This window comes from Giraffa tippelskirchi, chromosome 2 (assembly GCF_054371585.1).
Source record: "Giraffa tippelskirchi isolate mGirTip1 chromosome 2, T2T-mGirTip1v1.2.pri, whole genome shotgun sequence".
Classification (NCBI taxonomy): domain Eukaryota; kingdom Metazoa; phylum Chordata; class Mammalia; order Artiodactyla; family Giraffidae; genus Giraffa; species Giraffa tippelskirchi.
In genome coordinates, this window is record NC_137276.1 from 16,803,342 (window position 1) to 16,817,766 (window position 14,425).

The 14,425-nt window shown below is 47.2% G+C and overlaps 1 protein-coding gene across 19 annotated transcripts in view; it reads left to right on the forward strand.

The window, feature by feature from the left end:
• AFAP1L2 (actin filament associated protein 1 like 2) overlaps positions 1 to 14,425 on the forward strand; it is a 143,402-nt gene that overhangs the window by 91,302 nt on the left and 37,675 nt on the right. For 15 of the 19 annotated variants that reach the window (XR_014068096.1, XR_014068133.1, XM_081538118.1 and 12 more), the window contains one exon: positions 8,782 to 8,910. Coding sequence is in view for 8 of the 19 variants with exons in the window: in XM_081538062.1 (XP_081394188.1) it covers positions 8,782 to 8,910 (129 nt within the window). In the remaining 11 variants the exon portion in view is untranslated. Of the gene's footprint in view, positions 1 to 8,781; positions 8,917 to 14,425 lie in introns of all 19 variants that reach the window. The other 4 variants (XM_081538148.1, XM_081538140.1, XM_081538089.1 and 1 more) reach the window with 1 other exon arrangement.

Below are 14,425 nucleotides of genomic sequence, written 5' to 3' on the forward strand. Positions count from 1 at the left end.
GGTTGCCATAAATCTAGGGGAGGAAAGAATGGGGAGCCACTGCTTAATGAGTTTGTGATGAAAAAGTTCTGGAACTAGATAGTGGTGGTGATATTTGCATGGCATTGAGACACCGAATTGTAAACTTTAAAGACGCTAAAGTAAATAAACATTGTTATATTGTATTACCACCATAAAAAAAAAGAAACCCACTTCCTATCAACATGCCTGGCACATACCCACCAGTACATCGGGTACTTGGTAAAGGTTGACTTGGCATTTGGCTGTTGTAAAGAAAGGAGGCTTTGACCTCCTTAAAGGGCTGGGGGGAGGGAATCTCCCTTCAGGTGGAGCAAAGGGGCATGTTTTCCAAAAGTTCATTCTTTTTTTTTTTTTTTTTTAATTAATTTTTAAAATAACTATGTATTTTTGGCTGTGCAGGGTCTTTGTTGCTGTGCAGGCTTTTCTCTAGTTTTGGGGAGCAGGGGCTATTTGTTGTGGTGTGCGGGCTTCTCATTGCAGTGGCTTCTCGTTGCAGAGCATAAGGGCTGGGGCGAGAGGGCGTCAGGGTTTGAAGAACATGGGCTCAGTAGTTGCTGCTCCTGGGCTGTAGAGCACAGGCTTAGTAATTGTGGCACATGAGCGTAGATGCTCCACAGCATGCGGGCTCTTCCCGGACCAGGGATCGAACCTTTGTCTCCCACACTGGGAGGCAGATGCTTTACCACTGAGCCACCAGAGAAGCCCCAAAAGTTCATTCTTGAGAACTTGAGGATTCTCTAGGATCAGAAGAAATCTGCTGGCACTTTCTGGTCTCCATGGTAACCCACATGAGACCGTTGGTTATCACTGAAACTGTCACCAGCTTGTGACTTCAGTTGGTCTCCAGCAGCGGGGTTCATGCAGATAATATGTCTATAGTGGCTCGTGTTGGGAACCAATGTGATACGGAGGGGAATGCATGTCTTTATACTTAAAGAAGAGTTCTGCTTAGTTTTATGTTTGGAAGGAAAATCACCCTGAATTGTGGGTCTTCAGCAAATGCAGCTGAATAAATAAAAATACATGCATAAAACAGCAGGGGAACCAAGAGGAGCAGCTCTTTTGGCATGTTGGGAAGACATTTATGTTTGGGAACCTAGTGACCACAAAGCGGGACTGCCTCAGAATGAGCGGAACCGGGGGAGGAGGTCTTCTGGAGGCAGAGCCTGGCCGGGGCGAGGGCAGTGAATCGCGCAGTTGACCCATCCAGCTCTGCGTGGGCCTTGCGAGTCCTGAACAAGAATCTTATTGATGAGCTGTCAGACCGTGAGCAGACAGCTCTGAACTTGAACAGAGCCAGGATGCAAAGCCTGCACAAGGGCCTACAGTTTCCACAGTGAACAACACGCTTATTTTCCCCTCCCTCCGCTGGAGGACGAGGAAGAGACCAAAATGAGCGGGTTTGGGGGAGATGGGGGTAGGGGAAGGGAGCTGAGATGAGCACGTTCCAGGGTCACAATGAAAGGGCCGCATTCCTCCGAGCTCTGAGGGCTTTAAAATGTCACTGGGGTTGGCGCAAGTTTGGGGCCTTGCTTTTATCAGTTGCTGTTTTCAAGAGCCTGAACTCTTGGTTTCCCCTGCTTTTCCAAAGTTTGCTTCACGCCACTTGGCTTTGACAAAAGCAGGTACATGAATACCTTTGCTTTGGCTAACTGAAATCCATCCAAAGAGGATTTTCGTTTTTCCGGAAAAAGACAGTCGCTGCTTCACCTTCTGCTTGTTTGGCTTGTAAAAGTTTTCATCGGAATGCTTTGCTTTGGGATCGGGGGAGCCTGTGGCTGGACCCCGGAGGGTATGATCTCAGAAGCATCCCTGACTTCTTCTGTGTTTAGCGCCTTGTCAGAGGCCCAGACTTCCAGAGGCTAACCCTAGACCAGAACTGGGTTCAGGCCTAGCCCAGAATGTAGACCTGGTACAAACCGAGATGACCATGAACAACTTGACTTTGACAGTGAGGGATGTGGGGAGGCAGAGCTGGCCAGGGAGGTCGGTCACGGGTGGCTTTGTGGACAAGGGACCTAGACAGATCTTGAAGGATGTCATGGATCAGAGAGGAAGGGAAGTGACCTCTGGGCTTTGTGACTCCTCCTGCTTCCGGTCCCGTCTTTCTTCAACCCCCAGGCTTACCTTTCACCTAGCTCAGTTCTTTTCACGAGAAAGGAAGCTTTCTGCTTTCTCAGTGTTCCCCATCTGCCCATCTTTCCCTTCGGCCTGGCCCGTCGGTTCCCCAGCGGCAGGGACCACAGCTGCCCAGTTGACTGCAGGGTCCTCAGGCCGGTGTGTCTGGTGACATTCCGCATCTCTCGGCCACCCGCGGGCATCTTCACTCACAGTCTCCACGTCTAACGGAATGATCACTGAGACCCATGGCCGCTACCTGTCACGTGTCTCAAGTCCAACCCTTCCATCCTGCCCCCTGCTACCTTGTAAAATATGAAGAATTGGGAAGCAGAAGCCATGATCCAGGGAACCTCTCTGACTTCCCCTAGGGACAGTCTGCAGACAGCCAGTACTTGGACTGGAGCCCCAGTGCCACTGCTGACTGTGGACGTGACGAGTTAGGTTGTAATCCAGCCTCAAGAGCACACTCCCCCGCTCCACACTTGCAGGGTGCTCGGGAGAACTGGAGGTGGTGAGCGGTGCAGCGCCCTGCATGGCCCCAGCCGCTGTGATTAGGACACACCATCGTCGCTGTCATCTGTGCTAATGCAGTCATCTCGCTGGCCTCCCTGCCTCCCCTCCCTGTCCCCAGTTCCCTTCCATCATCCTCCCCACAGTTGGCAAAGTTACTTTACTTCTAGCCTGCTTAGAAAATAGTATTGTTATATGGCCTCCTCCACTGCGTTGCCCAGAGGCCCTGCCAGAAAAGGCACAAACTCCTTAGCAGAGCAGATAAAGCCCTTATGATCTGCCCACCTGATCTAATTCTGCAGGTCTGGCCACAGAGCCCACCTACTCCCCTTTGAAGCCCACTCACTGTGCCCCTCTGCTTTGGGTGCCCTGACACACAGAGCTGCTCATGGCTTCTCAGATGCCCGTGTGCTTTCAGTACCTGAGTTGTCTGAGTGTCTCATTCCCTTTTCCGTAAATGCCTTTGCCTCTTTCTGGCAAGCTCCTATTCATCCTCAATGACCAGCTTATAAATTCCTCCCCCTGAGAACCCCTGAGTTTGTTTCTTTTCTTGGTGCATCCCTGATCCTTGGAGATGTCCCTGGATCACTTCTGTCTTACCCAGTGTATTCAATGGTGCCCCCATTTCCAAGCATCTGGGTTACCTTTGTCTCCCCAGAGCCAGGCATAATGCTTTTCATCCTTCAGCTTGGTATGTATTTGCTCACATAAGAAATAAACAAAGGCTGTTTTCCAGGAATCGGGCAGCTTTTGGGAATAGTTGAGGATGTGGAAGCAAGAGACACTTTCAGTTCTTGGGCTTTTTTTCTTTTTTTGTTAGCAGGGGTAGCAAGAGTAACAGCCCAGTGGAGGTCAGAAGGTCAGGAAAAATGTGGCTTGAGATCCTAATTGTTTCTCAGGGTTCTTCCTTATCCACTGCGGCTGAGTTCAAGGAGCAGTGTCATTTATCCTTTGTTTTCCCGAGTTGGCCTTCTTGAAACTCAGTGCTTTTTAGCCTGTGAGTTTCTCCAGCCAACAGGAAACTCATGAATAGCTGTTCAAAATCAAACCAAACCGAACAAAAAAACAACACAAAGCCTTACTCTACTATGGCCTCTTCCTAGAAACCTTCCAGCCTTCAGCCTCTTGTCTGACTTCCTGTCACATGTGAAGTGATATCACCTGCTTGATTCTTGAATTTTTGGTGGTGTCCTCCCTTAGTCTGGTGATCACTTCACTTGTGCTGGTCTTGCCCTGCCGACGAGCTTACAAGAGACCAGAACCACATAGCCCTGATCGCCTTTCCAGTTTCCCAGTAAGTTTAGGCTGAGGGCCTTGCTGAGTGGCTTTGTGTGCCCAGCACACACTTCAGGGTCTCACCTGGTACAGTAAGTCTCCTGCGTTCAAACCTTCAAGTTGTGAACTTTCAAAGATGCGAATGCACATTGAACACCTAATGAAAATAGAGGCCCAGAGAAAGGATTAAGAGAAACAAGAGGAAGAAGTAACTGAGGAACCATAGAGAGTCACAGTGTAGTAAAGGGCAAGGGGAGTTGCTTTATTTGAGGAGGCACTGTTCGTTTTCGAGGCATGGGACAATACACGGAGGTTGCAGCAGCCGTCCAGAATGCAATCCAGTGCTACCATGTCTTCTATGACAAGGAAGAAGAGCTGCTACCCAGATGTTGCTGGATCATTTTTTTCCCAGAGAGTAGATAGAATTGAATCCCATGAGGAACCAGAACCTGTGCCATCAGCATCAGGCATGAGTGAGATTGCAGCTTGCTCCGTCTCCTATTGTTGACAATCCTCAGTTCTACCATCTCCCACCTCCTTTCCCTCCTCCAGTCAGTAACTCTTCTTGCCTATTCACTCATTGCCAGCCCCTGTATGCCAGTGGTTGTACTGTACTACTGGACTTTTCAAGATGCAAAATGTAAGATTCAAAGTGTTTTATTTTTTGTGTTTGTTTTTTATGTATTATTTGTGCGAAAAGCATTATACATCTATTACAGTACTATAGAGCCAATTGTGTTAGTTGGGTCCCTAGGCCAACTTTGCTGGACTTAATGAACAAACTGGACTTCTGAACATGCCCTCGAAATGGAACTCATTTGTAGGTAGGGGACTTACTAATTCAGGGAACTTTTGCTGGTGCTCTTTCAAAATTCACTCCATAAAGACTTTGATCAGTTTTAAGTAAAACTGGGCAAAAGCCACTGGCCTCTTGGAGACCGCTCAGGGTGTTCCTCCCAATCCCTAAGGACAGGGCAGGAGGCTCTGCTGTTGGTCCATGGTTCTTTGCCAAGCAGAGCTACCCACTGTGGCTTCTTTCTAGCCTTGCTTTGCCTGTCGCTCACCATCTACTCATCTCCTCTCTGGCAGAGATGAGGGCCTCTTCCATCCATCACTCATCTGAGTGAGCAGGCTATTTGATCTGACGACCACATGTGGCCATACTTCTGTCACTCTTCTCCTCTGAAATAAACATCCTCATTCCCCTTTTGCTTCCTCCAGCTCTCTCCCAGTCAACAGCAATATTCATTCCAGGGAGTTTGGTTTTTGAGGAATGAAGTTGGAGGCTACTGCCCCACTGAGAGTCAAAGGGGTGTTTTTGAGCAGAAATAGCCCTTTGAGCTCTCCGTTAGAACTAGGGGAGCGTGAGGGCTTCTTTAATGGTCAGGGGGGTGGTTAGCAGATAGTCTCAGGTTCTGGTTCAGTTCTGGGGAGCCAGGCTTTGAGGGATGGTGGAAGAAGGCCCTACATGGAGGTATCAGTTGGGGTGTTACCAAGAGCTCAGTCTTGGAATCAGAGAGCAAACCCAGCTCTCTGCTACCGGCTATGTGGGACATTATGGGTCTTCTCTGGGCCATGAGGTCTACATCTGCAAAATGGGCATAATGTTGCTTACCTCCTAGAGTTGCTATGAGTGAGTAGGTGCCAAATTTACTCATTCATTTATTCATTCTTTCCATAAACATTCATTCAACACCTGTAACAGTGTGAGGTGCCAAGGATTAGGACAGATGTGGTTCTGATTCTTGTCAAGCTAACAGACTAGACCAGGGTGAGAAAGACAAAGATGCCCATTAAAAATGAGCAAACAAATAACAACTTATTTCATTTGTTATTGATGTTACTCATTTACAAATCTTAAAAATGAGGTATATTCTTATTACTAAGAAGTAGCGTCATGTGTATGGATGTGAGAGTTGGACAGTGAAGAAAGCTGAGCGCCGAAGAATTGATGCTTTTGAAGTGTGGTGTTGGAGAAGACTCTTGAGAGTCCCTTGGACTGCAAGGAGATCCAATCAGTCCGTCCTAAAAGAGATCAATCCTGGGTGTTCATTGGAAGGTCTGATGTTGAAGCTGAAACTCCAATACTTTGGCCACCTCATGGGAAGGGTTGACTCATTGGAAAAGACCCTAATGCTGGGTAGGATTGGGGGCGGGAGGAGAAGGGGACGACAGAGGATGAGATGGTTGGACGGCATCACTGACTTGATGGACATGGGTTTGGGTAGACTCCGGGAGTTGGTGATGGACAGACAGGCCTGGCATGCTGCAATTCATGGGGTCGCAAAGAGTCGGACACGACTGAGCGAATGAAATGAACTGAACTGAACTGAACTGAGCCCTACTACAAGGCCTAGGGCTATGAAGGCCTAGATGCTGAATTGCTGCTGCTGTTGCTAAGTCGTGTCAGTCGTGTCCAACTCTGCACGACCCCTTGGACGGCAGCCTACTAGGCTCCGCCGTCCCAGGGATTTTCCAGGCAAGAACACTGGAGTGGGTTGCCATTTCCTTCTCCAGTGCATGAAAGTTTAAAGGGAAAGTGAAGTCGCTCAGTTGTGTCCGACTCTTCGCGACCCCATGGACTGCAGCCCACTAGGCTCCTCCGTCCATGGGATTCTCCAGGCAAAAATACTGGAGTGGGTTGCCATTGCCTTCTCCGAGATGCTGAATTAGAAAATGATAATAAATAGCTAGTTTGGAGAAGGTGGTCAAGCAAGGCTGCTCTGAGGAGGTGACCTTCCTTCCCTTCCATCCCCTTCCATGGTAGGGAGTGTTAGGGGCAAGGTTTTGTGTTTTTCTCTAAAGCGACGCTTAGAGATGAGCACTCTAAGGTGGAGAATAAGAAATAACTAGTAATGCCACAGGATGGGAGGAGACAACGACAGAGCTCTTCGTGTGGTTAGCGTAGCATTTCACAAGTGAAGCTGTGGAGAGCTTCACAGGTTTTGTCTTTTATACCAACCTTGTGAGATGGGTGGGGCCCATGTGGTCTTCTCCACGGTACAGAGGCGGGAACAAGCCTGGAGGTTGTGTGACTGCTCCGAGTTCCCGCAGTAGGTGGTGGAGGGCAGGCCTGGGCCACTCGGTTGCTGCCTTGGAAGCAAAGCCCACAGGTGTGGCCCCTAGTCTTGCGTTCAGACCCACTTCTCAGCTTCAAAAGCTCATACTGTTTCTTTCAAAAGCTCAACAGATGAAAAGTTTCTTTTCTAGGAATAAGACATTTCTTGACAACTTTATCATGTATAACAGATCTTTGCTTTTTTTTTTTTTTTTCCCTTGTGGTCTTCCAAGCTTCTGGTTAGAGAAAAAGAAAAAAAAAAAAAAAAAAGGAAAAAAAATATGTCTTAAGTCCACCACTGTGACAGGGAAGAATGAAAATAATTTAATAGTTCAAAAAATAATAATGCTGAAAGCTGTCTACAAAAGCCTGAATGTCAAAGTAAAAAGTGTACATACTTGTAAATAAGGGCATTTTTAAACATGTTTATTTTCTTTGCATTTTTTAAAATTGAAGAGATAGTTTAATTAATAAGCATGTCAGGTTTATTGCTGCAAAAATAAAATATCTGCATACCAGAATCACCTGAGGAGGTTTGAGAGCTACTGACCCCTGGGTCTCACTCCCAGAGACTCGGATATCATCCATCTGGGTGTGGCTTGGGCATCAGGAGTTTGAAAATCTCTCCAGGTGATTCCAATGTAGCCAGGGTTGGAAAGCACTGTTTAGACCCTCAAAGCCGCTGCCATTAATGAGCACTTTCAGGAGAGCCAGCTGGGCAGGGAGAGCCAAGGTGAGGACCCCACCCGTGAATGCGGCATCCTATTCTTTTTTTATATATATTTGTTTTTATTTATTTATTTGGCTACGCTGGGTCTTAGTTGCGGCACTCAGGATCTTTGATCTTCATTGTAGCATGAGAACTCCTAGTTGCTGCATGTGGGATCTGGTTCCCTGACCAGGGGTCGAACCCGGGTCCCCTGTGTTGGGAGCGTGGAGTCTCAGTCACTGGACCATCAGGGAAGTGTCTGACATTCTGTTCTTCGTTGAGATTTAGGTCCTTAACAGTAACAACAGCAATAGTAATGGCGTGGTGAAGCTCCTGCACCGACCCTGTTGCCCAGTGCACTAAAAATTTCTGCAAGGTGCTTCCAGCTGGAAGTTGACACGTGCTTCTGTAACAGTGGGACTTGAGAGACGCCTATTAGACGCCACAAATAAGGGCTGTGGATCCTGAGGCACCGCAGTCCTTAACCAACTTGGGAGTGATGCTGGACTCGTGACATTGATTCTCAGTCACTGAAGAATCTTGGCAAAAGGTTTTGTTTGTCCAAGCGTGGCTTTTGATGGGTTGTCTATATTCCTGCAGGGACAGCATAATCACTATTTCATCTCCCTGGGGTGACTCTCTGTTTCCCCATCCTTGGGGTATGGTTTAACAACTGGGTCAACCACAGCATTTCTTTTGATGGTTGTGGGTTTGATCTGTGTTCAAGTTCCCCAGACCCTGGGCTATTCTTTATTGAGGAAGAAAATCCTGTTTCCAGACTCTCATGGCCTGATGGGCTTGATCGGTCCACCTTGACCACTGTCATTCCAGCAGATGGTAGCCCTGCAGCTTTGGCCGAGGTTGTCCATCCCAAAGCCAAGGGCGTGTTGGCCTGTCCCCACCACCCTGGCACTGGGAATCACACCTATTGGCTGGGTCCCCTGTGTGCTGCCTGACCTCACCGCACACCCCTCCCTTTGAGACCAGAGGGTCCGTCATGGGATGCTATGGGATCAGAGGTGTATCTGAGTGGGCCTTTGGGGAGAAGGCAGCTGCTTTAAGAGTGTCTTCTGTTTTCTGTCTCTAGCCCTGGAGCAGCTGCTGACAGAGCTGGATGACTTCCTCAGGATTCTTGACCAGGAGAATCTGAGCAGCACAGCCGTGGTGAAGAAGAGCGGCCTGGCCGAGCTTCTCCGCTTGTACACCAAGAGCAGCAGTGAGTGTGGCCGGGGCTTGGTGAAGGGGGCCCCGGGGAAACAGGGAGATGGTCGTCTGTGTGTTAGAGCTGCTGTGATAACCGCCCCCGGACTAGGTCAAACAACAGGAGCTCATTTTCTCACAGTTCTGGAGGCTAAAAACCTGTGATCAAGGTGTTGGCAGGGTTGGTTCCTTCTGAGGCTGGTCTCCTTGGTGTACGGATGGTCCTCTTCTCCCCGATGTTCACACCGTCTTCCTGTGCGTGCGCGTCGGTGTCCGAATCGCCTCTCCTGTAACGACACCATTCATATGGGAACAGGGCCCACCCCAGCACCCTCATTTAATCTTATCTCTTTAAATACCCTTTCTCCAAATACAGTCACATTCTGAGCTGTTCAGGGTTAGGATTTAATTTATGCATTTTTAGCCAGACGCGGCAGATGGTAACAATAGTACAGAAGTGATGGGATGTGTGTGGCAGCCCCACGAACTCTCAACACAGTAACTCACAAAGAGGTTTTAAACAGTGTTTTCAAAGCACTTTTTCTATGGTTGAAAGTAGAGAAGGGAAAATAAACTGGTATTATAATAATGGCTAGTGCTTCGTTGAGTTCTTCCCACCTGCGCATGTGTTAACGAGGCTTCCTCTTCAAGACACTCCTGTGAGGTCGGTGCTATTATTACAGATGAGGAGACTGAGGCCTAGAAAGTCTAAATAGCTTGTCCAGAGTCAGACAGCCCAAAGGAAAACTGGACAACATTGCTTTAAGACTGTATATCACAGGGCTTTCCTGGTGGCTCAGTGGTAAAGACTCTGCCTGCCAATGCAGGAGATGCGGGTTTGATCCCTGGGTCGGGAAGATCCCCTGGAGAAGGGAATGGCAACCCACTCCAGTATTCTTACCTGAAGAATCCCATGGACCGAGGAGCCTGGCAGGCTACAGTCCATGGGGTCGCAAAAGAGTCAGATATGACTTAGTGACTAAACAACAACAAATCAAAGAACCCTGAATTAATTATTTTTTCTGTGTTTTTAATCAAGCTAGATTCTGTATCCAGTCAAATACACAGATCTTGAGTAGTCAATTCAGTGAGTTTTGACAACTGTATACACATGTGTGTGCGTGCATGCTAAGTCCTCTGTTAAGATTTTTAATAGAGGATGGCAAATTCGATCTACAGACTGCAAGAGTAGTAAACAATATTATGAGCAGTACTACTTTATTCTTATTACTTTAATTTTCTCTTCAGTGGTTTTAATTGAGAATGTAGTGTCCAACTCTTTGCTACTCTATGGACTGTAGCCCACCAGGCTCCTCTGTCCATGGAATTCTCCAGGCAAGAATACTGGAGTGGGTCGCCATGCCCTCCTCCAGGGGATATTCCTGACTCAAGGATTGAACCCGTGTCTCTTCTATCTCCTGCATTGGCAGGTGGGTTCTTTACCACTAGCACCACCTGGAAAGCTCATACACCTGTGCACCCAGCATCCAAAATAAGACATGGAACATTTCTGTTGTCTCGGGAGCATTTCTATCTTTCAAGGGCAAGAATTCGTCCCCACCCACCCCAAGGCAACCACTGTTCAGATTTCTTCCACCATTGATTAGTGATGCCCTTTCTGGATTTTCATATAAATGAAATTGGATGGTTTGTCCTTTGGGTCAGGCCCCTTTCACTCAGGAGATTCTGCCATTCCATAGGTTGCATCAGTAGTTCCTTTTATTCCTGATTGGTTTTCCATTCTGTGAATATACTGCAACATGTTTATCCAATTCATTTGTTGATGGACATTTGGTTTATTCGCCGATTTGGGCTGTTAGGAATAAAAAGGCTGCTTTGAACAGTCTTGTACAAGTCGTCTTGTAGACATATGGTTTCATTTCTAGCACAATTTTTTTTTTTAAAGAAGAGCTTTCTTGTGAAGTCATAACAGTTTAGTCAAGTTTATTTTTATATCGGATGTTTGAGGACTGAAAGTGATATTTTAGGATCGTAAGAGGGCATCAAATCCATCTGGCTCCCAGTAGGAGCAGTTCAGATCTGTGCCAGGGAGAGAGGTGCACCTGCTCTGGCCATCAGTCAGGAACTCCTCCCTGACATCCAGCCTGCATCCACTGGGCGACATTTCAAAGTCCCTTTTCCTTTTCTTTGTTCCCCGTGGAATTAGTTTCTATTGTCTGAATATCAGAGAAGTTATAAAAGCCAAAGCATGTTGTTATATGCCTGGCAGCCTTCTCTTCTGTCGGCATAATCTGGCTCCCTTAGCCTTTCATCAAAGGCATTTTCTTGGAGCCCCCTCATTGCCTTTGAGCTCTGCAGGCCACCCCCTGGTTCCCAGGCTCCTCCTGGCTTTGTAGTGAGCGTCTGCTGACCCGCCTTGAGTGCTGGTCAGCAGTACATCAAAGGTGGGACGAATGGATGGGAAATGCATGTTACAAAGCAGGTGAGTTAGAGAGAAATGAGTCACTCCGGAGAGGGACTCATTGGTGGAACCCTTTAAAGAGCACACTCCCAGACCATTTAGATGTGCTCCAACTTGAGAATGGTTGATGATAAAGAACACCTCTGTTGGGAATTGAAAAACACCCCGGTGGTGGCATCTGACCTCTGGTTTCTGGTTCTCACCACTCCATCAGAGCCCTTGGTGTAGGGTTCCCTTTTTGGTTTACTGTGACTTCCTATAGGTGGCCTCTGTTTCTCCCTTAATCTTTGTATGTTCGGCTCTTATAAATCAGGCCCTCCCCACCCTTGGTCTCTGTAGCATGAAGGGGTGCTGGAGCTGCCAACAGCGGGTCGGGGGCTCCCCAGTGTGAGTCGCCCCCAGAGTACACCCAGACTACAGATAAACATGCAAAGCCATACTGGGACCTTTGGCTGTCACTTCTGTTCAGGTGGTGCTAGTGGTAGAGGATCTGCCTGCAATGCAGGAGACGTAAGCGACACAGTTTTGAACCCTGGGTTGAGAAGATCCCCTGGAGAAGGGTATGGCAACCCACTCCAGTATTCTTGCCTGGAGAATCCCATGGGCAGAGGAGCCTGGTGGGCGACAGTCCATAGGGTCACAAAGAGTCGGACATAACTGAAGTGACTTAGCATGCAAACTCTGTTCCCCAGGTCAATGCCCACGGGTGAGTAGCCACTATTTATAAGTTTCCCCTTCTGGTTCTCTTAGCATCTTCTTACATGGCAGAGTGGTTACAACAGCAGCTGACATCGTTTCCCCCTTTTTAAAAATATTTATTTACCTTTAATTGACGGATAATTGCTTTAAAGTATTGTGTTGGTTTCTGCCATCCATTGACATGAATCAGCCATAGGTATTCATAGTCTCCTCCCTCTTGAACCTCCCTCCCACCTCCCCCCATCCCACCCCTCTGGGTTGTCTCAGAGCACCAGTTTGAGCTCCCTGAGTCATACAGCAAATTCCCGTTTGGTATCTGTTTTACCTGTGGTAGTATGTAAGGTTCCATGCTACTCTCTCAAATCGTCCCACCCACTCCTTCCTCCACTGGGTCCACAAGTCTGTTCTCTATGTCTGCGTCTCCATGGCCATGTGTGGCAGAGCCCAGCATAGGCCTGGGCCAGCCAGCCTAACCCTGCTGCTACCCTTCCCTCTTCACAGTCCAGATTAGTCTGCCCCAGGTTAGTTACTGTGCTGCACAGGATAGAATGCACAGCCCCTTAAACTGAAAGCATTCTTTTTCTTCTCTCAGCTTCCCAGAACTGCCTCACTGTGTATCTTCTGGAAAAATGAACTCAGCCTGCCTGGGCTTGTAGGTGGAGGCAGGCTGATCATTTCAATATAGCCTGTGATCTCCACTGGCCGAGCTGTTGTTTACTTCCACACCTTTGGGGCAGAGTATGAGTGTGTGTGTGTCTGTACTTTTCACATTGAATTGTCTGTTCTCTGATCTTTCATGTATAAAAAGTATTCAATTTTCTACTCTCTTCTTTTGTCTCAGTGGTGAGATCAAGGCGTGGATTGAGGTCTGTTTATTGGGATCCTGATATCTTTTCCTGTCCTAAGCCTGAGGGCTCCCCAATACCCTGCTCAGAAACTCTGGGAACATTTCAGGGGCTGCCCTTGTGGTGGGACATGATTTGAACATTTAGTCTATCCAACTGTAACGGAGAAGGTCTGGGCCCCTCCTCCCTAGCCCTCACCACCACCCTCTTCAGATAAAGGTTGTTTTCCCTGGATCCACACACTTGGTCGGAGAGTTGTGAGCTCTCCTTTCCTCCCTACCTGTAATGTTGTCACTCCCCACATACCTGTGCAACTATCCATCCAGGTCTGCCTCCCTCTCCCTCCCTCCCACCTGCCCCTGCCCCAGTGGGTTCATGAAGCCAGAGACAATGTCTGCTTTGTTCTCTGCTGTGTCCCCAGCACCTCGCACAGTGCTGGGGCTCAGTGCACTTCTGAAAGTAAATGAGAGAATGATAGAAATTCCCCAACCCCAAGACTGCCTCCCAGACCTGGGACAGCTCATCAGCCTCCCCTTTCCAGGGCCAAGTTCACAGGATTGCAGATGGTCCTGGGAGCCTGTTACTGACTTCCTGGATTCTAGGGGATTAGCAACACTGAGATCAATACTTAGTCAAGCAGAACCTGCAGAGTGTCCAAGGAGGGACATGCAGCCTTGTGACATGGACCAGAGCCATTTTAATCTGCAGTTTACAAATGGCCATCTTGGGGAGGAATCACCTGCTCAGAATTTCACAGTTAAAACAATTATCAACAATATCTTGCCATTTTTTTTTTTTTTTTGGAAAGGAGTGTGGGCTTAGTCAACAATTTGAAAAAAGAAATGAATGTGGAATGAACATTAAACCCTATTTACATTGCTTTGATTCTTTTTGTGACCTTTCTTGGTGTCATCAGAATATTTTCGGGTATTTTGTGGTTTGCCTCTGCATTCTGCACTGTGTTATTTTTATGTTTAGTATTGCTGCCTGTGCACATGGCCCTGTGTTGACAGTTTGTGAACTTTTTCTTCTTTTCTGAAACATGATCCTTTGATTTTTGGCTATCTTTATAAACAGCAGACGTAGAGCTGCTTTGTTATTTTTCACAGGTGGGTAGTGTCCACTGATGAATGAGAAGTGTTCAACTAACTAGCCCCTTGTTAGTGAGCATGTGAGTTTTGTTCTTTAAAAAAAAAATTCTTATATAACATGGCAATGAACACCCTCAAATAAAATTTGTTTTCATGCTGGAGTTTATCTTCAAAATATTTGAATATTTTTCCGTTCAAAATATTGATTTCTGACAAGGAAAATGCTGGGTTAAAGACCATGAACACTTAAATAAATCCTCTAAAATCACTTCCACAATTTTCAGCCCATTTACACACTCCCAAGTAATCCATTTATTTTTAAAGGTGACTAGCTATTACCTATGTTGGTGTACTATGGTTTTTCCACCGTTTTCCTATTATTGAGCCTTTGAGTTATTTGCTATAATTTAGACGGTCTTTTTTTCTTTTCTTTTTTTTTAAAAATAACTGTATTTATTTCTGTGCTAAGTCTTT